The following is a 26805-nucleotide window of genomic DNA, read 5'->3' on the forward strand; positions in this document are numbered from 1 at the left end:
AAATCGCTTAACGGGGTGTGACATGTGACATGTAGCCCTTCTATCGCCACGCCATCTTTTGTTTTATTTTCTTTTTATAATTAAATTAAAAAAAATAAATACCCATCAATTTATAAAAATTCATTAAATTAATTGAATAAATGAAAAATGCATTAAAATAAAAATAAAAACACACCAAAAAATAAATACATATTAAAATACTAAATTAAGACTCGTCTTTGCTTTCGCCGTATTGTTGATCGTCTTCATGTTCGTCCTCATCCTCGTCCTGGTCTTCGTCGTCGTCGTCTTCGTATTCGTCTTCAACTGGACGATGATCCCAAACGTGTTGAACCAAATCCACCTTAAGTTGGTCATGTATTTCACTTGATGTGAGCTCATGATTTTTTCGTGTTCGTTGTTGTTCGGTTGGTTCAGGAAATTGTTCTTGAATGCTCCCTGGTATATATTGTTGGCATATTGCTCTGCCTTTGTCTTCTAAAATCATATTATACAATATGATACACGTATACATGGCATCACTAATTTTTCCATCGACCATACACGACATGGGTTTTTAACAGAATGCCAACGTTTTTTAGAACCCCGAAACACCTCTCGATATCCTTTCACGCGGACTCTTGTTTCTTCTTAAAATACTCTCTTTTTTTCTACGACCAGGTCTTTAAACGTTTTGACGATAATCGAGTACTCCAGATATATCCCATCTCTCAGATAATATCCATGACGGTAGTAGGTACTGTTGGCATAAAACGGTAAGACTGGTATGCTATGGCTAATGTAACACTCTAGCACGGGTGAATTGTTAAGAACATTTAAGTCATTGTTGGACCCGACAGAGCCAAAGTAGGCGGACCAAACCCAAAGGTCACGTGAACAAATGGCTTGAAGACTAAAAGTGTATTGACCTCGCCATGCGGTTGGACAATTACCCCACTCCCAATGCATGCAATCTATACTCCCGATCATGTCGGGGAAAAATGTTTGCTTTTGTGTACATCGTATATGCAAGTTAGGCCGTTTGAAGTTGGAATCCTCAGATAACGACCATCATATAATTGAATTATTCTTATAGAATAAATTATTAAAACATTTTAAATTAAAAACAAATAAGTTAAAAGAATAATTAATTTAAACAATTTAAAATAATTGATTAAAACAAGTAGATTCAAAAATAATTAATTTAAACAATTTAAATTTAACTGATGCAAAAATTCTCTAACAAGTCTCGCATCGTTTTCTTCGCCATCTTTAAATACTCGTCGTTGATGTCGGTTGTCTTTCCGTATGCGAGGATGCGTAGCGCCGAATTACACTTTTAGATGGCGGTGAATCCTAATTATTCTCTTGCGTCGCTTTTTTGTTGAAAATATGGATACTCCCACTCCAAATCTTCTGCAATGTGCAAAAATAAATGTCTAGACATCCGAAAACGATGTTCAAACTTAGCGTCGTCGTATCTAGGCTAGTCATTAAAGTAGTCTTTCATCAAACGATCGTTCACATCCACATGGTCTCGAATGATATATGACCGCCTACGGCGTAGCAGAGAACTAGTAGAGCCAGAAGCTATCTTATTTGCCACGACTCGGAATACACTCATGACCTTAGCTTCCTCTTCCGTCGTCTCTTACATGATCTGATCCATCTTCTTCTTATTCTTAATAAATTGTTTCAACATGCAGAAGTGTTTGTGGAATCCATTGTGGTAAAAAAGTTAGTGAAAATGGTTTTAGAGGTTGAGTTGGTATATGAAAACTATGAAATTGGTTTTTGAAGGTTAGTTTGTATATGAAATGGTGAAAATAGTTGAATTGGTTTGGTATTTATATTAATTTTGAAAATTATTTTTTTTAAATTTTTGACCGTTCATCAGTCAAAAGAATAAAACAATATTTTTTAAAACTTTTACGGCAACAAAAACATGTCGCCCACCCCTTGTCGCCCCTCTTATCGCGGGGGGGCGGTGTTCCTCCAAATCGCCGCCTAATATCGCCCCTTTTCTCGCCCATTACACATTGAATTATAAAGTTAAAGTCTCTGTCCTCTTAAACCTAGGTTTTCGTCCCATCGTTTGTTACACCAGAGAGTTATGCTCTTGTGGTGGTACAACGACTGTCAAGTGGCAATCGGCGGTATGGTTTCCCGGGGGAGCGCCCAAGCCAAAATCTGAAAAACAGCGTATGCCTAATTACGACAACATAGTCTGGACAGAGTGAGGCACCGGACTCTCCAAATTTGGAGAGTGCGATGGCCTAAATACTAATAAGTCATTGTTCTAAAAAAAAGTAAAAGTATCTTAATAAGGTTAGACTTTTAGTATATTCCTATAAAAGCATTCCCAGCAGCTCTCCTAAAATTTTATGATTGGGTTTTGCAAATTATATGATAAGGTTAAGAGTGGTTGTGAGTGGAGAAGAGGGAAAAGTTAGGGTATGTTTGGTTGGAGGTAATGGAATGAAGGGGTAATAGAATGGGAGAAGGAATGGAATGAACAAAGGAATGAAATGTATAATTATCATTCATTTGTCTTGTTTGGTTAACCTATAGGAATGAAATGAATTATTACTTTTTGGTGTTTAGTATCCAAAAAAAATTGTAGGAATGAACTAGAAATTAAAAAAACACCCCTATCTCAAAAAAAAATATTTTTACCAAAAAAAAAATACATTGGCGACGGTGGTGATGGTAGCTCCGGTGACAAAAATGGTGGTAGCGGTGGCGATGGTGGTGGTGGTGGCGTTGGTCAAGCGGTAGTGGCGGTGGCGACAATGGTGGTGGCGGTGATGGCCAAGCGGAGGCAATGACAATGGTTGCGGTGGTTACCGCAACGATGGTGGCGACGGCGGTGGCGGTGGTAACTCTGGTTGTAAGGTGGTGGCGGGTGGTAGCGCTGGTGGTAAGGCAGTGGCGGCAGTGTTGGTGGTGGCGATCACGTGGTGGTGGTGGCGGTGGCGATAGTGGTGGTGTTGGTTGTTAAGTGGTGGTATTGTTGAGAAAGTATGGTGAAGGAGGAATGGAATGAAAAAAAAAGAATGAGGGTGGGAAAGAATGATTTTGATGGAATGGGATTCCATGTGTAATGGATGATTCCATTCTACTGAGCAACCAAACATCATTTTTTTTCATTCCCACGTAATGAATCATTCCATTCTCACTGTCATTCCTACATACTAAACGCTACCTTAGTGATTTTTTGTAAACATGGGGGAACATTGTTTGCCCAATTTATTTTTTAATATTAATTTGTTGAATTGGTTGTAAGTAGAAGAGAGAGAAAACTGTAATGATAAAAGTATAAAAAAGTATGGTAAAGTTAAAATACAAAGGGAGACAAAATAAAAAGAAAAATGTGAGAAGGATTTGTTACCATACAAAAAATCCCATAAAAATAAATTCAAAAAAATTAATAAAAATCATAACTTAAAATAAAAATAAAAAACGAAAAAGTTTTAAAAACTAAAATGTTTCCCTAGTCATTCCCGTTAAAAAAAAAGACAAAAAGACACAATTTCGAGATCAAAGACACAATGACGAAGATGAACAAAAGACACAATTATAACAAAAAAAAGGCACAATAGATCGCAAATATAATACAATGCCGAAAAAATATAACACAATTCTAAGTAATATAACACAATATCAAGACAAAAAGACAGAATATCAAGAAAAAATAAACAGTCAATGATGGAAATAAACACAATGATAAACAAAAGACATGATGATGTTTTTCACTCAACATTGTGTTTTTTTTAAAAACGAGAATGACGGTGGAAACATTTTTGTGTTTTTACCTTTTTCGGTTTTAATTAAATTTTAAGTTATGTTTTTTTTATTAATTTATTTTAAATTTTTTTAAAGTATTTTTGTGTGTCAACACATTCTTCTCGTCCCTTCTATTTTTATCCTCTTTATAATAGGTTAATTCTAAAAAAATATTATTTAATTAAATATAAGAAAAAAGAATAAAATAATCTACGGGGAAGGGGGAATGCTCTAATATTTCAACGTATTGTTTCCATATTTATACACTTTTTCTAATATTTTAACACACTTAGAAGTACCGTACAGCAGCAAAATAATAATAATAATATAATATATTACTCTTTTAGGACTAATAATCTATTAATAAAGGTTTTTCAAGATCATAACTGAAGTTGTCTTTACTCTTTTCCCCTAAATTACTATTATGTGTTAGTTAGCAAACCGAGTTCAATTCAAAATCATCAAACCTTACTTCTTCAAGGTTTAATAACATCCGATGAATGATTGTCATGTTTTTGTTTTTTTTATTATTGTCTTGCTGTTGTTAGGATGGAAACACAATCATCTTCAGACTGTGTTTTTGCTGTTGTTTGGATCTAAAGACACTGTTCCAGAACATAATATCTTCCATGAAGATGCACAGCTGTAAGTTAAGATTTAAGTTACTCTGTTTAGTTGAACTTTGTCTCAACAAGTTTGACTTGGGTTGACCCTGGTAACAAATTGCTTACCTCATCATCTTATACACTTTTATGTGTGTTGATGCCCTATATCTACGGCTGTAGACGAACCGAACGTTCAGCGAACACTTCGTGAACCGGTGGGATGTTTGTTTACGTTCGTTCGATTAATAAATGAACGATCACGGACAAGAAATTTTGTTCGTTTGATTAAATGAAAGAGCATGAACACAGTTTGGTCATGTGTTCATTTATGTTGGTTTGTTTATTTATGCTGGTTAGTTAAATGTTTGTTTTATAATTTTGTAATATTTTATTTGTAACATTTTATTTGTAACAATCAACCTAACATTTAAATATTATAATTTTATTGTTTATGTTTAATTCGTTTCGTTAATGGTTTGTTTTATAAAATAATGCTTTTAATAACAAAAATCTAATTAACAAGATTTTCTGTTTGGTTAGCGTTAATGAACCGTTCGTGAACAAGTTTAATGCTAGACTAATGAACAAAGCTTCATTCATTTCGGTTCGTTTATATCCCTAGCTATATCATTAGGAGTAATAAGGTAGCACTTTAAACAAATCGAACCGAAGGAGGCCTTGTTCATGTTCGTTTGTTAAGCATTTATCAAATAAATGAATAGTTCACGAACACATGACCGAATGGAAATTTTTGTTAATGTTTGTACGTTAAAGATATGGTTTTGTTCATTTTTGTTTGTATGACCTGACATAATCATATGAAAATACTTGACATAATAAGCTAAAAATTTAAAAACTAAGAAATATAATAAGCCTTATGACCATAAATAGATCATAAACAAACGTAAACAAATCCATTATCAAATGTTAATTAACGAACCCAATTCTGTTGATGTTCGTTCATTTATTTAAGCAAACTGAATTCTTTTTCATGTTCGTCCATTATTAAACAAACTTCTAGCCGAAAGTATCGCTAAACTTTCGTTGAACTAATAATTTGATCCTACTACACTTACATGCCTCTATCTCTCTGTCCAAACTGTAGCCCTAGCAACTTCTATAGTGGTACTATCAATGATGATGCATTTGCATGTGGAGGCAGATGTTTTGTAGACAGTTCGGAGGATTTTGACGAAGAGGTAAATGTATAAGACTTCGACACTGATTATTATGGCGCGCTTATTGCCCGTTTACAATACATCTTTTAACCCAAACCATCCTCAATTCTTTTTCCACTTAAATTCCTTTTAGGGCTCACAAATCTCAGGCATGCAAGATGCATTTCAATTTGTTGTCATGGTTCTTGTTATAGCCGCATTTATGTTTATAGTTCTTTTCGAATCAAAGAAAAGGCATAGGAAATGTGACATGAAAGGGAAGACCATAGGTAAATTATTTGTGTCAAGCAAAGAAATTGCAAAGGGGAGTAACAAGAAGATTGTCTTTGAAGGTAGATATGAAGGTCGTAAGGTAGCTGTGAAACGCGTTGTCATTGGTCACCACGAGGTTGCCTTTAAAGAAATTCAAAACCTTATTGCTTCTGACCAACATCCGAATATTGTTCGTTGGTATGGCTATGAACATGATCTTGACTTTATTTATCTCTCATTGGAGCGTTGCGACTGCAACCTTTATGATCTAGTTCAGAACAAGAGGTACTCAGAGTCTTTTAATTTATGGAGGCCAACTTACTACCCTTCCGCTGTCTTGTTAAAACTGATGCGGTATGTTCAAAACCTTATGTTAGATTATAGCCATTTGACGCATCTTTCACATCATGAATGCTTCTTCTTACATGTATGCATGTTCTTTAACATAGGGACATAGTGGCTGGCCTTGTACATTTGCATGACTTAAGGATTGTTCATCGGAATTTGAAGCCTCACAACGTGTTGATAGTAAAAGGAAAAGACCTATGTGCCAAACTTTCAAATATGGGCATTAGCAAGCGTGCTGTTGGGGACATGTCATCACTGGGAACTCATGCTATCGGTAACTAAAATCAACAACTTAATTTTTGTTGATGACTTTAATCTAATGATTATAGCCATTTGTTATGGTATTGTTGCATTAGGTTCAGGGCGTTCAGGATGGCAAGCGCCTGAACAACTTCTTCATGGATGCCAAACACAGGCCGTGGATATGTTTAGTCTAGGGTGTGTCCTCTTCTTTTGCATGACTCGTGGCAAACATCCATTTGGCGACCCTCATGAACGTGACGTTAATGTGACCAAAAACAAAGTGAGTCTTTTCTTGGTGGAACGCATTCCCGAAGCTCTGGATCTGTGCTCTCGATTACTAAATCATAATCCTGAACTTAGGTACAACATATTGTGGTAAAGATTGAGCCCTGTATGTATACATACAATCACACACTGACACAGAGATGATTTTTCCGTTAACTATTGACATTGGTTTTCATGACCCTCTATATTTGTTTTTCTGTTTGTTACATGCTATTTTACTAGTTTCTAATAACCTTGAATTAGAAGGTATTTATGGTACATAATAACCTTGAAGTATTGCGAATGACACTGGCGGTAGGGTGCTTGACAGTGGCGCGGTATTTAGAGTTCATTGCTGTAGTCTCATAAAAAAATATATACATCTTTGGGATTAAGTTTGAAAACAACTTATTGACTTATTGGCTTTTTCAAAAATGCCAATAAGTTTAAAAGTGCCTGGCTATCACAACAATCATTTATATTTTAGCATTTTGAAAGAGGTATTTAAAAAACCACAAATCCTGACTTTTCAAAATGGCTTTTTGAAAAAGCCAATAAGTCAATAAGTTGTTTTCAAACTCAATCCCAAACATGAAAAACTCTTTGAATTATTATTGAAGATAAACTCTTTATATATAGAGTAAACATACAACCTTAAATCCCTATAAATGTGACTATACAAGATAATTACACTTATTTAGATATATATCCTTATCTCTTTGCTAATAATGGGAAGGAGGAAGTATTCTGGGTAGTATTGACTGGATTTTTTTTCCATAATTCTGTATTTAAGAATATATATTATGTAATTATAAAAAATAATAATTGTGTATGTGAAGCTTGGGCGTGGACTAGTTTCTTAAATGCTTCAATTTGAGGTAAAGCTCATTTTAGCTTGGCTCGATTTAAAAGTTAACGATCAGACCTCAGCGGCTTGACTCATTTACACCTCTAGCTCTAGTTAGTATTTGCTTTTATGTAAATTTACTAGTTTTTTTCTTGTACTTTTATCAGGCCAAAGATATTAGAGGTGCTATGCCACCCTCTATTTTGGAATTCTGAGACACGAATGTCGTTTTTGAGGGATACCAGTGATTGGCTAGAATTAGAAGCCCAAAGAGGTGATTCCGTTGTTCTTACCGCATTAGAAAGCAAAGGTCTTGTTATATGCAGAAAGTGGAATGTTAAAATGGAATCTGCGTTTATCTCTAGCATCCGACAACACAGGAACTACAATTACAAGAGTGTCCGAGACTTGCTCCGCGCTATTAGAAATACATTGAATCATTACCGAAAATTTCCTGAGGAAATTCAGGTTCGATATTCACAACATTTAAATTATACAAATTGTGGCTGGTCAGTTAAAAGTTAAAACTGGATCGATGTGTTTTACTTTATGTTTTTGGTTCTTTTTAATTTCCAACGAGTTAAAAAGATTACACCATAGCTAAAAAGAGAACGGGTATTCAGTATTGTCTTCTCAAATGCTTAAAACCAAATAATCATTGTATAACGGTATATTTTCTTTTATAAATCTTAAAAAAAAAAAAGAAAAAGAAATGAACGAAACGGAATTGAGGGTCGGGATGAGAACCCCTTTACTATATTGAAATGTTACTTGTTTAGACTGTTTAACTTCAGTCTGCCTGTATTTTAACTTCATGAAACACAGGTATCGTTGGGATCTATGCCGGAAGGATTCGATGACTACTTTGGCAGTAGGTTTCCCAAACTGTTGATGGAGGTGTATAAAGTTATGCATCTTCACTGCAAACAAGAGGAATGGTTCAATAAGTATTTGAAAAACTAATTATATTAGTTGTGTTGTGAATGTTTCGGCCCAATGTTTTATGGGTTTGTTATATCAATAGAACGTAATATATGTAGGCCTAAAGTGAGTTGAGTAGACAAACCAAATAAAAAATTCACACTAAAAAAAACTAAGATAAATAGAGTTATAAGAGCATTCTCATCACGTTCCCTATCCCTATATCCATATATATCATATAATTACACTAAAAAACAATATATTTTTCTCTTCTATTTAATTAAATAATATTTTTTATACCTTTTTCATTACAGTTTTCTCTCTCCATCATATAATTTACAAAAAAATCACTACATTTTCCCCAAATTTACAAAAAATCACTATATTTTCTCTCTCCATCCTATAATTTACACTCACAACCACTCACAACCCCACCTTATAATTTACAAACCCTCCTCAAATAATTTTAGGGGATGGGTTGGCAATGCTCTAAGAGCATTCTTAATCCATCCATCATATTATGTGAGGTTTGTATAATACAGGGAGTGATTTAGGGTGTTGTGACTTGTGAGTGAAGGAGAGAGAAAAAAATTTGATTTTTTTTTGTATATTTTAAAAAGTTTCTATAGCATTCTAAATTTTTTAATATTTTATGAAAGTGCTTGTGAATATTAGAGAAAGAAAAGGTAACGTAAAGTATTACTTAATTGAACATACAGTGATTTTTATTTAGTCTATCAAAGGATCTCATACCACTTAACTGGAATGAATTAAGATCCTGTACAATTATCAAGTGCAATCGAAACAAAGTGACAAATGGCCTATCGCCTTTACTTCTAAGTGTGTCTAACAATGCCGGCCTAAGCCTTTTGGAGGTCTGAAATAAAATGAGAATTCGAAGCCTTTTTCAAATTTTATTGTTATAAAGCAAAACAAATAACCATAAATAAGTTTATCTTTCAAATAACTTGAGGGGCATTTACATCATTTGTGATTCCACTCGCTTGAACCCTAGATACTTAGTAGTAGCGAGCATCTGTTAGAGTTCCGGCGAGGAAGAAAGAAGCCACAGAGGCAGTGTGGTCGTTCGACGGTGATAACCCAACACCCCAACATGGCTCAAATTCGCATCTAGCAGCCCCAATCGCTGCTATGTCTCCCGTAGCGGCGGCCTTCGGTTTTTCTGTGGCCTTCAATTATCTGGCAAGTGATTCGCTCTAGAAATGTGGAGACACTAGCTCTATGGTACGAAATTTCTTACTTGTTTACACCGATCATAAGAGTCTTCAACATATTTTCTATCAAAAAGAGCTTAACATGAGACAACAACGATGGGCCGAGTTACGTAGCGACAATGATTGTGAGATTCACTACCATACCTGTAAAGCGAATGTCATGGTCGATGCCTTAGTTGTAAGGAATTTGTTAAATATGTGTTGCTTAATTGCGTTGTTAATCAACCTGGTCTTCTTTGTCGTGTCTATGAAGCTCAGTAGGTCTCTCTCACCGAAGGTAACATGTATCACAAGATGTTATGTGGTGCCAAACTCCAACTCGAAACCAAATGAAATGGCTTGCTATGTTTCATTAATCGTTTATGGATTCCCGATCGTGAAGGTTTTCGCATCTTCTTCTTAGATGAAGCGCATAAGTCAGATACTCTGTTCATCCCGGTGTAAATAAAATATATGTCGATCTTCATTCCATCTATTGGTGGCCCAGAATGAAGAAGGATATTGCGATATACGTATCCAAATGTCTTACATGCTCTAAGGTTAAAACCGAGCACCAAATACCTTTCGGTTTGCTCAAGCAAGCTCGGATTCCCATTTGGAAGTGGGATGACATTGCTATGGATTTCATCACTAAACTTCCAACAACCCGTGACTTACATGATAGCATTTGGGTAATCATCGATCGGCTAACCTAATCTGCTCACTTCATTTCCATTCGAGGGAAATTTTCAGTCGAGCAACTTGCTAAGCTTTATGTCAAGCACATTGTTTGTTGTCACGGAGTGCCTTTGACTATCATATCTGATTGTGATGGTCGTTTCACCTGCATTTTTGGCAATTTCTTCAAAAAGCTTTGTGAACTCGATTAGATCATAGCACTGCTTATCATCCTCAAACCGATGGCTAATCTGAGATAACTCTTCAGACTTAAGAGGATATACTTAGATCTTGTGTGCTTGAATTTGGTATTAATTGGGACACTTATCTACCACTCATTGAATTCCCGTACAACAGTTGTTTCCATTCTAACATTGAAATGGCTCTGTTCGAAGCTCTTTATGGCCGCAAATGTCGTTCCCCAATTTTTGATCTTATTTCGCGAATCTTCTTGAATAATTGATAAGGATAGATGTATATCATGGTTCAAACTCTAATTATTATCTCCAAACTCAATTTCTATCCATTAATTCATTTAAACACTTGGGATAAACATAAACTTAATGATAAACTTTCTCTTTGATTTGAATGATTTCTTGATCATCAAGCTCGTTCATTCCTTAATATACCCCTATTAGTCTCTGCAAAACACTTACCTAACTCATTCACTCTCAAAATTCATCCTTAGTGTTTTAGTCTCAAGTTCAAGCAATTTTGACTTTTGGAAGTCAACAACTCTTAAGATCTCTATTTCTTCTACTTTCTTAATCAATTATCGGGTAAGTTTGTATTTTTACTGATTGTTATCAAACCTAGAACAAAAGCCCTCGTCCAATTTCATGAATTTAGGGGATTTCGTGTTCAATTGAATCAAATTCAATTTAGGGTTTATGTTATGAACTAGTTTGGAGCTTTTCAAATGCATTATGAATTAACCCAAATTAACTTCTGATTTTTCAATGTTTTGTGTTTATAATTAAGTTTTAGACATGTTGGGCCCGATTCCAATCTCATAACGACATTCGGACCGACTACGAACTAAACACTCGCTTAAGTTTCGTTTTCTTTATTTTTATGTTAAATCTCATATTCGGTTTAGTTTAATTTTAACTTTATAATATTTATTTAAATTTTAGTGCATCCTCGAGTTCGGTTTAGTCAGCTCGCTTAATTCGGTCTTCTTCTATTTAATTATTTTCTTTCACTCGCCAACTTTCTAAGGTGAGTAATGTCCCATCTTACTTTTATTGTTTTGGGGGAAATGTGTGTACCACAAATATCTTTATCATTATGTATCATCCTCGACCACAATTCTAATATATACGTGTATTGCATGATTAGTTGTTATATGTTATATGAATAAGTGTTTATTGCTTTATTTTTGGTGACCTCATCTTCATCCTCATTAGTATGATCATACACCCGTCTTAGTAGCTTGGCTTAGTTCCATGATGAACGAATTTATTTGTTTTTCTTTCAATTAATTATTGTAATTATCGCATTCGCATTGTATTGTTTATTTATTATTGTATATATCAAAAACTTGTGTTTTGTGCAGCAACCGTTGTGTTGAAAATATATATATATATATATAGATGTTGCAGGTGCATATATTGGATAAAAGAAGTTTGAAGCTTATAGATTGGACCGTTGGATATCAACGAATATTGTTTTATTTTAAATATTGTTTTTGGTTTATGGATAATATTTATTAGCTCTTCGGATAATTGTGTGATGTGTTTGTCACTATATTACTGTTAGTGTCTTGTTAACTACTGTACAATTAGTCTTACCCTGACATTTTGTCGTAGATTAGGGTGTGACAGTACCATCCTCTCAAAAAATATGGGCCAGCATATTACTATAAAAGAAAATTAGCCATGTTGTTTGTTGCCTAGTTGGTAAAACAAATAGATACAAGGTATTCATAAAATTGCAAAAAAAAATGTTTAAAACAACAATGGAAGTCGAAATCAATCACGTACTAAGTGAATGAGAAGGGATACGAAAGAGCATAATAGAATTAAACTACTGTTGTCATTCACTTAGTGGGAATATAACCCGCGCCAAGTGAAATATCGATTGACCCCAATAGTTTTCATATTATACGCACCATACAAATTTCAAAATCATCGGTGTCGGTTGACGTCGTACTAATACATGTAGCTCCGCCACTGGTGTCAACATGTCATAAACAAACCAATGAAACGGGCACTTATAATGGTACACCACCCCATCTAGACACCAGTATCCATTATGCATACGAGCCAAATGACCTATTACGTGTTGTATGGTGTAAATCCGTCTTGCGTTACATCGCCTGTGACAAATTAGTCAAAGTGTTTTGACACATACGGCCCACATTAACTCATGTGACCCGTGTAGCTATCCATATATACAATGCTTCTTAATGTGATACTACTCCGTGTGTCTTCCACTCATGCGGATGGATCACCTCCTGTTTAGGGAGCTAGTGCTTGTTAGGTATTTTGGTTTGACACTACTTCACACCTAAAAAGAAGGGAACTATGTTTGTGTTAAAATCGGAGATGGAAATCTTCTTTCATTTCTCGGCAGTGAAATAAGATCAAGCTTGTGAGCTTATTATTTCAGTTCGAAACAAGTTGCAAGGATCCCCCATTTTACGTCCCTATGCCGCCTGTGTGGTGACATGCTTCTGAAAAAAAGGAAAGAGAGGGATACTTAATTGTGTCATAGATCTATAATTCATATTAGGTTTATCATTGTATGAACTGCATTGCTGATATTGAACCCAAAAAAGAAATGGTAAGGCCGTGAACAACCAACCATCGAACTGTAAATATTGGATATGCTCGATTAGCAATCAAATATGGTCGAAAGAAAAAACCTTTATTTGACAAGGCTTCTTCCTGTACCTATGAATTCGATTAGACCAAAAATAATACATTGGAAGAATCCATTGGGTCTTCCAATATCAATAGGTTGATAGTTTCGCTTATGTATCTTTCAAAAGGGAAAAAAAAATGTTTCAGTTCTTTCCTGAATCCGAAAGATGCATGTTTTCCTCAATTTGTGTATCGAATAAGTTGCATGTTTTCATCTATACACTTTTGTACCAAATAAGCAAAAATAAGAATCACTGCTCGATTATCACAAGAAAAGATTTATTGGTAATGGATGTGTTATTTTACAATCAACAAGAAGTTTCAATACTATCACACTAAGGTGTTGTTCGTTTCAAAGATTTGAAAGGATTATAAGGAATGAGATTTTAAATCCCATGAATTGATATGTTCGTTTCATTAAATGAAAGAATGGAAATGGAAACTAAATCCCATCAAATCCCATATTTCATGGGATTTTAAAATCCCACCTATTTGAAATGATTGTTATGAAAAATAAAGGATTTTCTTATTAATAATAAAAACCCCTCCAAAAAATATTCAAAAAAATTAATAAAAATCATAACTCAAAATATATACAAAAAATGTAAAAAAACTAAAACGTTTCCGCCTTTGCCCTCATTCTTAAAAAAAAAAACCCGAAAAATGAGCCAAAACTGAAAGTCGACGAAAACAAAACATAAACCAAAACTGAACCGAATTGATGGAAACTGAAAAAATCGATCAAAACGAAACAAAACTGAAACCAAACAGAAATGAAACTGAAAAAACCGACCACAACGAAACAAATGGCCGAAAACGAATCCGTAACCAACCAGAAACAAACAAAAGAAACCGAAACCCAACCCGTCCAGTGCTCCGAAATCGACCAAAAATAAACAAAGGAAACCGAAACCCAACCCGTCTAGTGCGAAAACTCGTGTTAGCTCGAAACCAATTCCAATTCCAATTCCAATACATATTAAGCAACCAAACACATGATAGGGATTCTCAAACATTCCAATTCCAATTCCAATTCCTTTAAAAAAAGTCCATGAAACGAACGCGCCCTAAGTCATATCCATGGTTGACCGTGTAAGCGACAGTGACACTCTACTCTGCCTCTGTAAAATGATCCAAGGCACGATACTTTATTTTTTGGTAAGTTAGTTTTTATTAATCCTAACTATCATCTTTTAGTTGCTCCCGGTCCCAACTAATGAATTGGCTGCTGACGGTCTCATATTTTAACGTATTTGTTCCCAACGCTTCACGACTAACAGAATCCTAACGCTGTTACCTGTAGGTCGCCGGAAATACTTTTCGCGGTAAAAGCCACATTTTTTGGCCGGAAAACTCAAGCTGAACACCAACACCATCACCAACCCACCACCACCACTTGGCACCAGCAACCGATTCTGACGATGGTTCTAGGTTTCCGACGATCTCAATAATTAAGGCTTTTACTAGAAAAAGTTTCCAAAAGGTCTGATCCAAGGTTATAAAAATGTTTGTGATGAAAAGTTGAGTTTTCCGAAAAAAAAATATGTGTTTTCCAGTGAAAAACGTTTATTCCGGCAACCTGCAAGTAATGGCGTTGAGATTCTATTAGTCGCGGATCATTGGGAACTAGGGCTGTTCAAAAAGTCCGTGTCTCGCGTCTTGCGCGTAAGTAGCTTGGCTTGAAAAAAGCTCAATTCTAAATTAGCTTGACTCGTCTCGGCTCGATTTCTATACGAGCTGAGCTCGGGTCAGGGTTAGCTCGCCTTGTGGCTCAGTCTTGGCTTGACTCGTTAGCTCGGCTCGTTTACATTAAACCCTAAATTTTAATATATATAATAATAGCACACCAAGAAATAAATAAATAAAAATCATACATATATTATGCCACTCGATCCATAAACCCTTATAGAAATATAAAAAAAGTAAACCATATAGATATATAAATTCACTAGTTATAAATTATATATAATATGTACGTTAAAATTATAATTTTTGTCTCTTAGATATCAAAATTTGTAAAATAAAAAATAAAAAATAAAAAAAAATTAAAAATTAAAGGAGCCGGCTCGACGAGCTCGGCTCAAGCTTTAAGCAAGCTGAGCTCGAGCTCGATTTTTCAGCTCGATAAAGAAAACGAGCAGAGCTCGAGCCAGCTCGAATAAGTTCGAGGTGGAGCACACCCTGGCTCGACCTCAACTAGGCTCGATTACAGCCTTATTGGGAACAAATACGTTAAAAGATGAGACCGTTAGCAGCCAATTCGTTAGTTGAGACCTGCAACGACAAAAAGATGATAGTTGAGATTAACAATAACCAATACACTTTTTTTTGTACGAGTTGGACGACATACACCAATCCGAATTTAGCAGCATTTTCTTTTTATTCAAAATTTTAGCTTTCTAAGAGCATTCTCATTCAACTCCTCATATAATGTGAGGGATGTTTTTATAATTTAGAGAGTGATTCAGGGTGTTGTGAGTGAAGAGTTTTTATATTTTAGAAAAATTAATGATTTTTCTGTATATTTGAAAAGTTAATGTTCATCCCATATAAATTTTTAATATATTTTGAAAGTGGTTGTGAGTGAATGAAAGAGAAAAGGTATAAAAAGTATTATTTAATTGAAATTGGGAGAGAAAATAAAGTGAGTTTTGGTGTAATTTTTGATTTGAAGATAGGGAGTGTGATGAGAATGCTCTAAAACAGTATACCTTCTACCTAGAGATGGCTTCAAATACGTAAGCATTCTAACAACTTGCAGATGTTAATTCAAAGAACTATGCATAGATTATACTTGAACTATGCATAGATTATAGGAAAATTGGTTTTAAATAATCCCAACCATTGCCTATTGGCAAATAACAGTCCCAACTAAACACTTGGCTGGTGACGGTCCTAACTAAAGGTGTATTTGTTTTTAATGATTCGCAACTAACGAAGCCTTAACTCCGTTAGTATGATGCTGAGGTGGGCATGCCATGTTGTCATAAAAACCTTATGTGGCATAGAAGTGGGCCCCAATCCCCAACCTTCTTCTCCATCTTCCTTCTTCTTCACCTTACCCTCACCGTCATTAACTTGCAACCACCACCACCACCTTCTTCCTCTTTTCTGCCGCCACACACCACCACCAACCCATCACCGTACATCTTCTATCCCATTACGGAGCTGGCGGCGGTTGTGGCACGGCAATAAAGCGGATGAAGAGTCACCAATCAGATTACATTCACGTGAAACTTTGAACAACGAATCCGGCAATCTTCGGTGTGTTTTAGGTCGATCGACGAAGGTGGGTTTGCGAGATTCGAAAATAGCGTCGATAGATTGGAGTTCTTCGGTGAAATCGATATCCCAGTCGGAGCAAGGGTTTTCATTTTCCATCAACACGTCGCAAATGTAACGGGTTTGCTCCTCCACTGGTGACAGCGCTAGCGACGACTTTGGTAGTGCCGATGGGATTGCAATGGGATAGGAGATGTACGGTGATGGGTTGGTGGTGGTGCGTGGCGACAGAAAAGAGGAAGAAGATGGTGGTGGTTGCAGGTTAGTGATGGTGGGGGTAAAGGGAAGAAGAAGGAAGATAGAGAGGAAGGTTGGGTATTGGGGCCCACTTCTATGCCACATAAGGTTTTTTTTTGACAACATGGCATGCCACCTCAGCATTATACTAACGGAGTTAAGGCTTCGTTAGTCATGAATCATTAAAAACAAATACACCTTTAGTTGGGACCGTCACCAGCCAAGTGTTAAATTGGAACTGTTATTTTGCCAATAGGCAATAGTTGGGATTATTTAAAACCAATTTTCCTAGATTATAATTCAAAGAACTATGCATAGATTATAATTCAAAGAACTATGCATAGAACTATGCATAGATTATACTTGAACCATATGAGATATCAGGTCTAGATTGAATTTCAAGAAGTCCTATTCTCGAAAAGTAATAAAATACCCAAAACGCATTAATTTTCAAAAATTCAAAGTAAACTCTAATCAATCAAATATCGAAAAAATCCCCTTGGATCTCTGCTAGCAACAAGACACTAAAAAAATCATTAATGACCAAATTACGCCATCATTACAATAAATCTGGAGGTTGACAAAAACATAATAACTAACGATTTCCAGTCTGAAATTTTCTGAGTCTTTACAAACCCATGCCAAACACAACCAACAACCACAAATATTATTGAGAAAAAGGATTACCAACAGTTTGAAGCTTTTGCACTAAACGATCGATCATCCACTAATGATCTCACAACAACGATTCTCTAGAAGTTCACATTGACCCTGCAGGACCAACATCAAATAATCACTGTTATCACATACACACGAAATATGCCTATCAAAATAGAGTAAAAATAACTAAACATCCTACTTTTAATTTATATTTCGAGACTTCTAGCAGCATCTCATAATGATGAGATCTTTTATTCACAAGAACGCACTTGCTATTCATTTTATTTATGTGGCTAGAAAAACACAGCCACAAACCGATATTTTGAAACATTACAAAAGTGATCCTCGCAAATCCACACCTTAAGCATAGATTAGAAAAATATCAGCCCACGTGTTGCAGCAGGTAGTTTTTGAAAATCAAAACTCAGGTTACAAAAACACTTTTTAACGATATATCTGTAAATTAAAAAAATCAGGGTTTTGTTTTTATAAAATAATAATTATGTGTTTAAACGTATTATAAGAAACCTAAAATTGCACTTATCTTCTTTAACATTTCAAGAATACTATAATTAACTAAAATACTAAATTAAGCATTTTAAAAATCATTTAGTTCAATACTATTATCTAAATTAAAATATAAAAACAGGAAACAGAAAAAAAAAACAAAATGGAAAAAAAATAATACAAAACAAAGGGAAACCACTTAAAATCGTAGAACCGGGATTGGTGGGGGAGGGGGTGGACTTGGACATGGGTGGTAGTGTGGAGCGCCAGCACATTTTTTGTAGTTTGGTTTTGCTTATCACACACACACATATAATTATATATGTTAAAACGACACTATTCACTCATCTCACGCCATGAACGCTTTTTACTCTTAAATATAGATATAGTTACAATTTACCGTCAAATATAATCTCATGCATATCGTCTGTGGTCAAAATTTCCAAAAATGGAGTAAATAGGATGCTGTATATGTAATTGCTAAAGTATGAATCACAACAACGTGACCAAAAACTATAAGAAGACGACAGATTATTAAAGGTATTAAAAAAAATTGAGCAAGAGAAGAGAATATTATTACCTGATCCATTCTGCTGTCCAAATTAATCATGCTATAGTAAACATATGATAATCACAACTGCATAACTTTATTCCGTTTTACACACGCATGTGCCTTAAACGCCTGAAACTTCCACAACGGCCCCTTCTCACTCGCAGTGGGTCCCAGAGATGACGGGCTTTTAGAAACATCTTCTTTAGGATTTGCATGATCCTTATCATGACAAATACTTAATGGCAACTTCTTCTGTTTCATTCTTCCTCTTTTCCTACCAATAGTGATATCATCATCACCCGCTTTCACCTTTGACCCGTTTCCCACGTTTGACTTTGTTATGTTTTCTACTTCCTTAGCATAGCTAACTCCTCCATCTTCTAAAGTTTTAAGCTTTTTATGTTTATGCTTCTTTACATCGTATACACCAGATTTTGAAATTCTAGGTGAGCTGTTTATTGTGTGATGTAATTTACATGCTAATTCCTCATCATTTGTCTTTTTGTTATTAGTATTATTATTCTCAAACCCTGGTTTATTGTTATAATTATCATACAACATTTGCACATCAACTTGCTTTTTCGCTTTGTTCTTCTTAAGCTGTTCTGCATAAGATCGTATTTGAACACCCTCATCACCATTTCCTACTAACTCTAACGCTTTCTTTGCAGCAGCCATGGCTCTAGCGGCAATAACCGCCTTCTCTTGAGCGGCAGCCCGTGCCACCATCGCCACTTTAACGGCCACTTCCGCTGCTGTTCTAGAAGCTTCCTCAATCTCCTCTTGCGAAGGGTTGTCATTACTCAAATGAGGTTTCAATAAGTAACTGATCCGCGTATCTATTAAATCCAGCGAGTTACATTCGGAAGGCGAATTCAGACTTACATTCACATCACTGTTTTGCTTTTTCAAACACGCAAGTAACCGCTTTCGTGGAGGCAAAAGTACATCGGAATCCAAATGATTAACATCGCATACATTTCCTTCCATTTTTTAATACATCAAACTTTGTGTGTAATGATAACTGCATATAATCAATAGTTGAATACAAAAAATCAAGAACATAACAAGCAACTAAATCTCATTTCTATCAAAGCCTAACGAATAGCTCAATTCGCGCACCAACAATACACAGATTCACATAATTCAGATTCAATTTCACATAAACCTAATCTGAATCCAAACCCTAATTTTATGCCAATTGCAATCTATCGAACCGATTAACAAAAACAGAGAATCGTGAGCAATTGACTGAATTTGAATAGCGAATTAGAGATGAATTGAACAGGAGGTGAAGAAGCTACGCACCTGATGCTGATGTTGATAACACGTGTTGTTACAATTAGGGTTTTCAGAAAATGGTCTGCAACGAGTTGTTTTCATACACAAAATGAAAATTGGTTATATATATATATATATATATATATATATATATATATATATATATATTAAAAAATCTTAAAAACTTCTAAAAAACTATTTTTAACTTAACAAAAAGAAAATTTTTAAAGTTTTTTTTTCAATTATTCTTATTTGTTATTATTGGTTCCAAAAAAAAAAAAAAACTTGTCGGTAACCTTGTCTGTATAGTTTGCATGTATAATACGGTGCATTGTATATATGCAAAAGTGTTTGTATTGCATATAATACAACACTATTGCACATATTTGATACACACCATTGTATATATGCAATATAAGACTAATACACACATCGAATACACATTGGTACGTATGTGTAATACAACATTAACGCACATGTGCACCACATCGACTTTTATTTTATTATTATTATTTTTCCATATAATACAACATTACTACACATATACAATACACAAATATTGAATATATATAATAAAACACTATTAAACTCAAAAATACATAGTAATACACATGTATAATACAATGATATCGCACAGTAATACGTATGTGCATTACAGCGGTTTTTTTTATTTTTTTTATTTTTTTTATATTTTTCGAGTGAAATATAAGAAAATATAAGAATAATGGCTAAAACAGAATTTTGAAAATATTTTTTTATTTTTAATTAAAAATAATTCTTTAAGAGTTTTTAAGTTTTCTCTTTAAAGGTGAGTTTTCTCTTGATAATCTTCATATATATATATATATATATATATATATATATATATATATATATATATATATATATATATATGTTAAGTATAAAATAAAAACCCATTTTAGTTGTGAAAACTCTAGAAACACATTCTCAACCACATATTTTTAATTAATGTTTAAATCTTGTGATCCACAATTATAGTGAATGAAAAATGTAAATATAAATATAATTTTTTTTCTCTCCTGAAAACATATATAAAAATTAGTAAAAAAATGTTAAAAAATAGCAAAACATTTTTTTTGATGTTTCGATGTTTTGTATTAAATGTTATAACATATATTACATGTAACAAAAAAAAAAAAACGATGTTACATAGGGTTTTTGCGGGTTTTCACAACTCAAGTGGGTTTTCATTTTAGCCTTACCCTATATATATATATATATATATATATATATATATATATATATATCGAAACAGGATTAAATACATTTTATTCTTTACATGAAAACAATGAGAATCAATTTGCTGTTATCATTAGGTTTATTTTTATAGGTATTCGCTGTTATATTTTGTTCGTATTTGCGAGTTTTCGATCATGAGACGTTATAAGTATTTGCTGATTTATATTTTGTTGTTATTATTAGATTTTTTATTTTGCTGTTATAAGTATTTGCTAATATATGCTGTTATTATTTTGTTCTTGATTTTGATTCTTTTGTTGTAATTTTTAGATTTTTTTCTTTGTTATTATAAATCATTGTTTATGTAGATTGGTATTCTTTCTTACTTTCTCGTTTTTTTATAAATTGGTATTATTTCCTATGTTCTCATGTTAAGATTAAAATTCACATGAACCTTCCCCTATATTTATCTATAATATATATAAATGAAAACCCTAAAATCCTATGTGTTGCGATGTGGTCGCTCTCTAAGCCACCAGATTACTTAATTTTTAAATGGAAACCTCTCATTGATTTAACCCAAATTCATGGGTATGGGTCTTACCAAAACCAGATAGCTCTTAAACGGGTTATAACATCTCATTAAATTAAAAATTAATCTTGCCATTATTTGATATGAAAATCTTATAAAATAGGGATATATTAAAAATTTAATATCCAATTTAAAAAGAAAAGGATATTATTTATAATTAATAAACAATTTTATAGTAAAAAACATAAGCGAGTAGTCACCAAATCCAGATAACTTTTAAATGGGTTATAACATATCATTTATTTATGAAACCCTTTCATCATCAAACCTTAAGTATATTATTAACTTTCTTACAATAAAGAAAATTAAAATCTAAAAAATAAATATTAAAAAATGAAAAATATAAAACAACTAGTCTCTTAAACCATTATATTGCTTTATTTGTAAATGAAGGCTTCTCACGCATTTGACCCAAATTCACGGGGTAAAGGTCTCACCAAACTCAGATAGCTCTTAAACGGGTTATAACATCTCATTAAATTAAAAATTAATCTCATCAAATATTTGATATGAAAATCCTATAAAATAGGGATATACTAAAAATTAATATCCTATTTTATTTAAAAAAAATCTTATTTATAACTAAGAAACAATTTTATAATAATGAAAATAAATGGGTAATGGGTATCACCAAACCCAGATAGCTTTTAAACCGGATTATAACATATAATTTATTTGTGAAACCATTTTATCATCAAAACTCAAGTATATTAATTATTAGCTTTCTTATAATAAATAAAATTAAAATCCAAATATATATATAAATATTAAAAACGAATAATGTAAAATAACCCCCGTAATACGGGGGATAATGTCACACCCCAACCTAAGGCGGAAATGCCGGGGCGTGATCCGATTGCTCACAGCTCGAAGATACTATCATATATTAAATGTGACAATATCTAATTAATTATTTTATTCAAATGTGCACACAATATTCAAATACAACAAAACAATTCAAATAAATAAATAAAACGAGTCTAAATCCATGTATGTCTTCATTATAACCCTAAGGTCTTTTCTAAGCGTCCATACTTCAATTTCAAACAATCTGCATATGCGTAGAAAATGGAGTTGTCAACAACACATGTTGAGTGAGATGATCACAAATTTAGAAGCATTAAATAATATATATATATGTATGTATATATATATATAGATCATTGATAAATGATAAATGATAAATGCGCAAACCAACCATGTGATAATAACCAATCAAATCAGAACAAAACATGTATATAACCAAATCGTGTGTGCCAATGAAATCGTTGCCAAGCGAATCGGGCTCCTGTTACTAAGACGAGCGTATGATCATACTAATGAGAACCCTCTACAAGGGGATATGTTGAACCTCTCCGAACGTTATTAAGTAAACAATTAAACATGTAGCAATTAACAAATAGTATTCAACTGATATTCACACAATGCTTATGTTTGCGATTTTGTGTATATATATATAGAATAGAAAATATGAGTAAGTACGCATATGTCCCAAAAAAATTTGAAAATTGTGTATAAAAAGGGGAATGATCAAACTCACCTGATCGATTAGGCCAACGGAAATGAATACGACAAGAACGATAATCACACTCCTCGAGAATTACCGATAAGAATCCTAATTAGATGATATTATGAGTGAATTATAGATGATATAATACATATAATGAATTTAGGATTCGATATGATTTGAGTTACAATGATGTTTGGTATGTTATGGATTGAACGATTTCTCTCTACTGATTATTGTTATTATTTAATTATAAAAATAATCATTTGTCATAAAAATCGGGTTTACGAATAATTAGTTAAATAAATACGAGTTAAGACCTATTATAATAATAAACGTTTAGATATATAATTATTATAAAATTAATATTTTAGAATCCTTAACGAATTTCGATGGTAAAAATATAATTAACACCTTTAATACGTTTTAATATGTTTATTATAATTTTGTTTTTAAAAATAATACGTACATATATACATATATATTTATATAAACACGAGCGAATTTATAAAGATGTTTTTACAACAAGAACATCAACATTAGTATCGGTTTTTAATAAAATAATAATGATGATTTGTTATTAATAAAGTATATATATATATATGTATATATATATATACACATATATACATGAAACTTGTAACAAGCTATTTGCCACGAAACCTTAACTTACGATGTCGGTTTATATAAATAACGTTTATTTGATGTTTAGTATTAATTATAATATGTTAAAAAAATCATTTAAAACAAGTTAAAAATAAAAATCCCAAAACCGTCAACACAGGGACTCGAACCCGGGCAGGTGACCGGCTCAAGACTAGAACACACACACACACCAGCCAACTGTGCTGGTGTGTCAGTTGATTAAGGATCTGTAAACGATTATTGATATACGAAGATAACTAATCCCTAATTTGAGTATGAAATCCTAATCCTGCAATTGATCAATCGTTCACTGTTCGTTTAATTAATGTTAGGGCTTACGTTTACTGGTGATGGAAGATCATAATACATGTTTTAATTACCTTAGTTGATGATGACATCAGGGAGGACGACAAACCTAACAGCCGCGGCAAGAATGGAAGTCAAACAGAGGGTTACGGCTAAATTCAACGTAATTAAGGTTAGGGGTTTTGGTCTCTGGATCATGAAGGAGGTGCAGATGAGAGGAATTGTGTTATGATTACGTCTAGGGTATATATCAGATTTAGGTCATGGCGGTTTGGTCCAATATCAAATTCGTATCCTATTTGATCTTATTTTCCTAATTAACTATGACGGTTATGCTGCGTATGGTAAGAATAATCATAAGTAGGATTTAATTCCAAGTTTACCACGAGAATTGTATAATTTGCAAATTAGCCCTTAGAGATTAGATATGGAAACAATAAGGGTTTAAAGTTTATGTTTGGGTTAAAATTGTATACTTTTCAAAGTTAAAAAAATATATCGTATAAATATTTCTTGTTAAACGTGATACTTTCATCGTTAAAATTTCCCGATCCTAGGACGGGTCGGGTTATAGATATAAGTGGTATGCGGAAAAACCCGAGTTGTTACAGTCTCTCCTATTTTAGGGAATTTCGTCCCGAAATTAAGGAAAACCAAAACATCATCGTTTTGAAAATAAATTAAACTTTTAAGAAAATATTATAACATAGAACTTATAATAACCGAAGCAACGCTTCAAATGACAATCCGATAATGGCCCTTATATATAGGATGTACCAGCGGTGTATCCACCATGTCCTTATCATCTCATCATTTGTACCGTTACCTAAGCTACCTTAGGTTCTAAATTATGACACACAATTTTACGTATTATGATTTCCATGCGAGAACTTGGGTAATTATGTTCGCGACCATAATTACTCTTATCGTCAGATGGTCCGCATAATTCGTTTCATCATGTGGGTTATAAAACATTTAAAACCATCATTTGGAAAGAAGCAAACGTTTTGAAATAAAATTTTTAAGAGAAAACAATTGTTTTGATAATTCTAAATATAATTTCAAATTAATAAATGTTCGAGTTGAATTAATAAACTGTGAGATTTCGAAAACCTCTTTTGCTTTTTAAGTATAATTTTGTAAATTGAAGAAAATAGATTTGGTGATTTAGGTGTTATTAAGATAATCGAGAATAAAGTAATGAGGTAGAGATACAAGATCCTAATAGTTTAATTTTGATAAAGGAAACTTTATTCATGTAATGAAATAGTTAAATAGTTCAAATTGAAATCATCAAATGTCGCGAATAACTAAAGAGTCGATACAATGCAATAATGAAAAGATAAGATAACTTAAGATAGGAAAGCAACAAAAATCTTTAGAGTCTTCAAGCATCTTCAGTTACGGTAGATGTGATTCACTTGACTTGGAGCACTTGAGGTAGTTGAATCCATAATAACTTGAGAAGTAAATGCAGGTGGATATGGAGTAGGTTGATCTTGGAAAGACGACACTAGTGAGGTTTGGGTGGTGTAGGCTTGGTAAACTTAAACTTGCGGGTATGGAGTTGGATAAGGTTGAGTCATATTGGTGTTAGGAGTTTGCAATGGATATGGTTGATGGGTCGGGACTTGAGAGGCATTAGGTATGTAGTAAGGGGCAGGCATAGCTTGAGCTTGATGTGTATGGATAAGTTGAGGACACGCATTACGACAATAACTAGGATCTCCACAATTATAGCAAGCACGGGTAGTAGGGGGTTTAGGAGTAGATGGTGCACGACAAGTATTTGCAAGGTGGCCATAACGGTTGCATTGGGTGCATAGACGACACAAGGATTGGGTCGGATGATGATAGTTACAAGTAGAGCATAACGGGAAAAGTCCGGTATAGGTTTTCTTGTTAGGAGCATTTTGGGTGGAGGGTGAAGGGTTGGTTTGGTTAGCAGAGTTGAACTTACGTTTGTGACGAGAAGAGTTGTCATTGCATGAAATGGGTTTGGGTTCAGCCTTAGCATCCGTTGAGGATTTGGTTTTGGAGTTTTTAGAGGTAGGGTTAGAGTTCGTGCGAGGTAGGGTTCCATCTTCAACAGGGTCATCGGGACGTGAGGCAGCAAGAGCAATAGCTTCCTTGAATTCCTCCCATGGCATACTTGTAGCAATCCCAAGCATAGCAGCAGCAATTTCTTTAGTGATCCTATGTAACGTCCGTTAATTTCCGATAAAAGGTTTACCCTTGTAGTGTGGTGTGCATCTCCCGGGCTTGACCCGACATTCTCCCGAGAGCTCCTTGCCACCCTCGTAAGTGTATCTTACTTAACTTTTCTTACATGTGCAACCGTTAGTAAAGTGGAGGGGCCAGAATATATTATATTGTTACTATATTTTATAAAAAAAAATCTAACCCTAACCCCAACACCACCTCCGATCGGCGCCACTACCTGTGAGATCATATAACGGATCTAGACCTTACGATTACGACGATGATCTTGCTGATTATCCATACGATTAGGTAATATTACTTTAGTGTATGTTGTGTGTGTGGTTAGAGGACAAATGGACAGAGTAACGAGAGAGAATCAAGGATAAATCAGAACTGTTGTAGATAAAATAGATTACAGGGGTATATATAGGAAGATGACCCTATTCGTTAAACTTAACTTAACGAATAGGTCATTCGTTACAAAAATTTTAACGAATAAACAAGCTTACTCGTTAATACATTAAGTGATAGCGAATGGCCCTCATTCGTTATCTCATTCATTAAACAGGGTTAACGAATGAGCTTACAATTAGAGGGATGTGTTACATTAGTTACGGGGTAACGAATGTAACTTACAATAGAGCGAATGGC

General features: G+C 33.8%; 2 protein-coding genes across 3 annotated transcripts; one reads left to right on the forward strand and one right to left on the reverse strand.

Moving 5' to 3' along the window:
• The first annotated feature begins 4220 nt into the window (after window positions 1-4220).
• On the forward strand, window positions 4221-8519 carry LOC143626592 (serine/threonine-protein kinase/endoribonuclease IRE1a-like). 2 transcript variants are annotated; one of them, XM_077096642.1, is made up of 7 exons: window positions 4221-4410; window positions 5476-5575; window positions 5682-6154; window positions 6250-6422; window positions 6505-6751; window positions 7670-7970; window positions 8328-8519. In XM_077096642.1, the coding sequence occupies exons 1-7, from the start codon at window positions 4262-4264 to the stop codon at window positions 8463-8465; spliced, it is 1581 nt and encodes a 526-aa protein (XP_076952757.1). In that variant the 5' UTR covers window positions 4221-4261; the 3' UTR covers window positions 8466-8519. The 2 variants fall into 2 exon arrangements, with proteins under 2 accessions (XP_076952757.1, XP_076952758.1); XM_077096643.1 differs by having other exon boundaries at window positions 5476-5569.
• Window positions 8520-17274: 8755 nt separating this feature from the next.
• LOC143626572 (uncharacterized) lies at window positions 17275-19433 on the reverse strand. The gene is made up of 2 exons (XM_077096625.1): window positions 18449-19433; window positions 17275-17472 (listed from the first exon to the last, which is right to left on the reverse strand). Exon 1 carries the CDS (start codon window positions 19409-19411, stop codon window positions 18500-18502), a length of 912 nt encoding a protein of 303 aa, XP_076952740.1. The 5' UTR covers window positions 19412-19433; the 3' UTR covers window positions 17275-17472; window positions 18449-18499.
• Window positions 19434-26805: the final 7372 nt, after the last annotated feature.

This window comes from Bidens hawaiensis, unplaced genomic scaffold, assembly GCF_021521415.1.
Source record: "Bidens hawaiensis isolate Kalapana, Puna unplaced genomic scaffold, B.hawaiensis_p1.1 tig00004444_1, whole genome shotgun sequence".
In the NCBI taxonomy this organism is placed as follows: Eukaryota; Viridiplantae; Streptophyta; class Magnoliopsida; order Asterales; family Asteraceae; genus Bidens; species Bidens hawaiensis.

Coding starts and splice junctions, on each gene's coding strand:
- LOC143626572 (XM_077096625.1), bottom strand. CDS start 19,411: ATGGAAGGAAATGTATGCGATGTTAATCATTTGGATTCCGATGTACTT.
- LOC143626592 (XM_077096642.1), top strand. CDS start 4,262: ATGAATGATTGTCATGTTTTTGTTTTTTTTATTATTGTCTTGCTGTTG. Junction 5,576..5,681: donor ATTTTGACGAAGAGGTAAAT/GTATAAGACTTC, acceptor AATTCCTTTTAG/GGCTCACAAATCTCAGGCAT. Junction 7,971..8,327: donor AATTTCCTGAGGAAATTCAG/GTTCGATATTCA, acceptor CATGAAACACAG/GTATCGTTGGGATCTATGCC.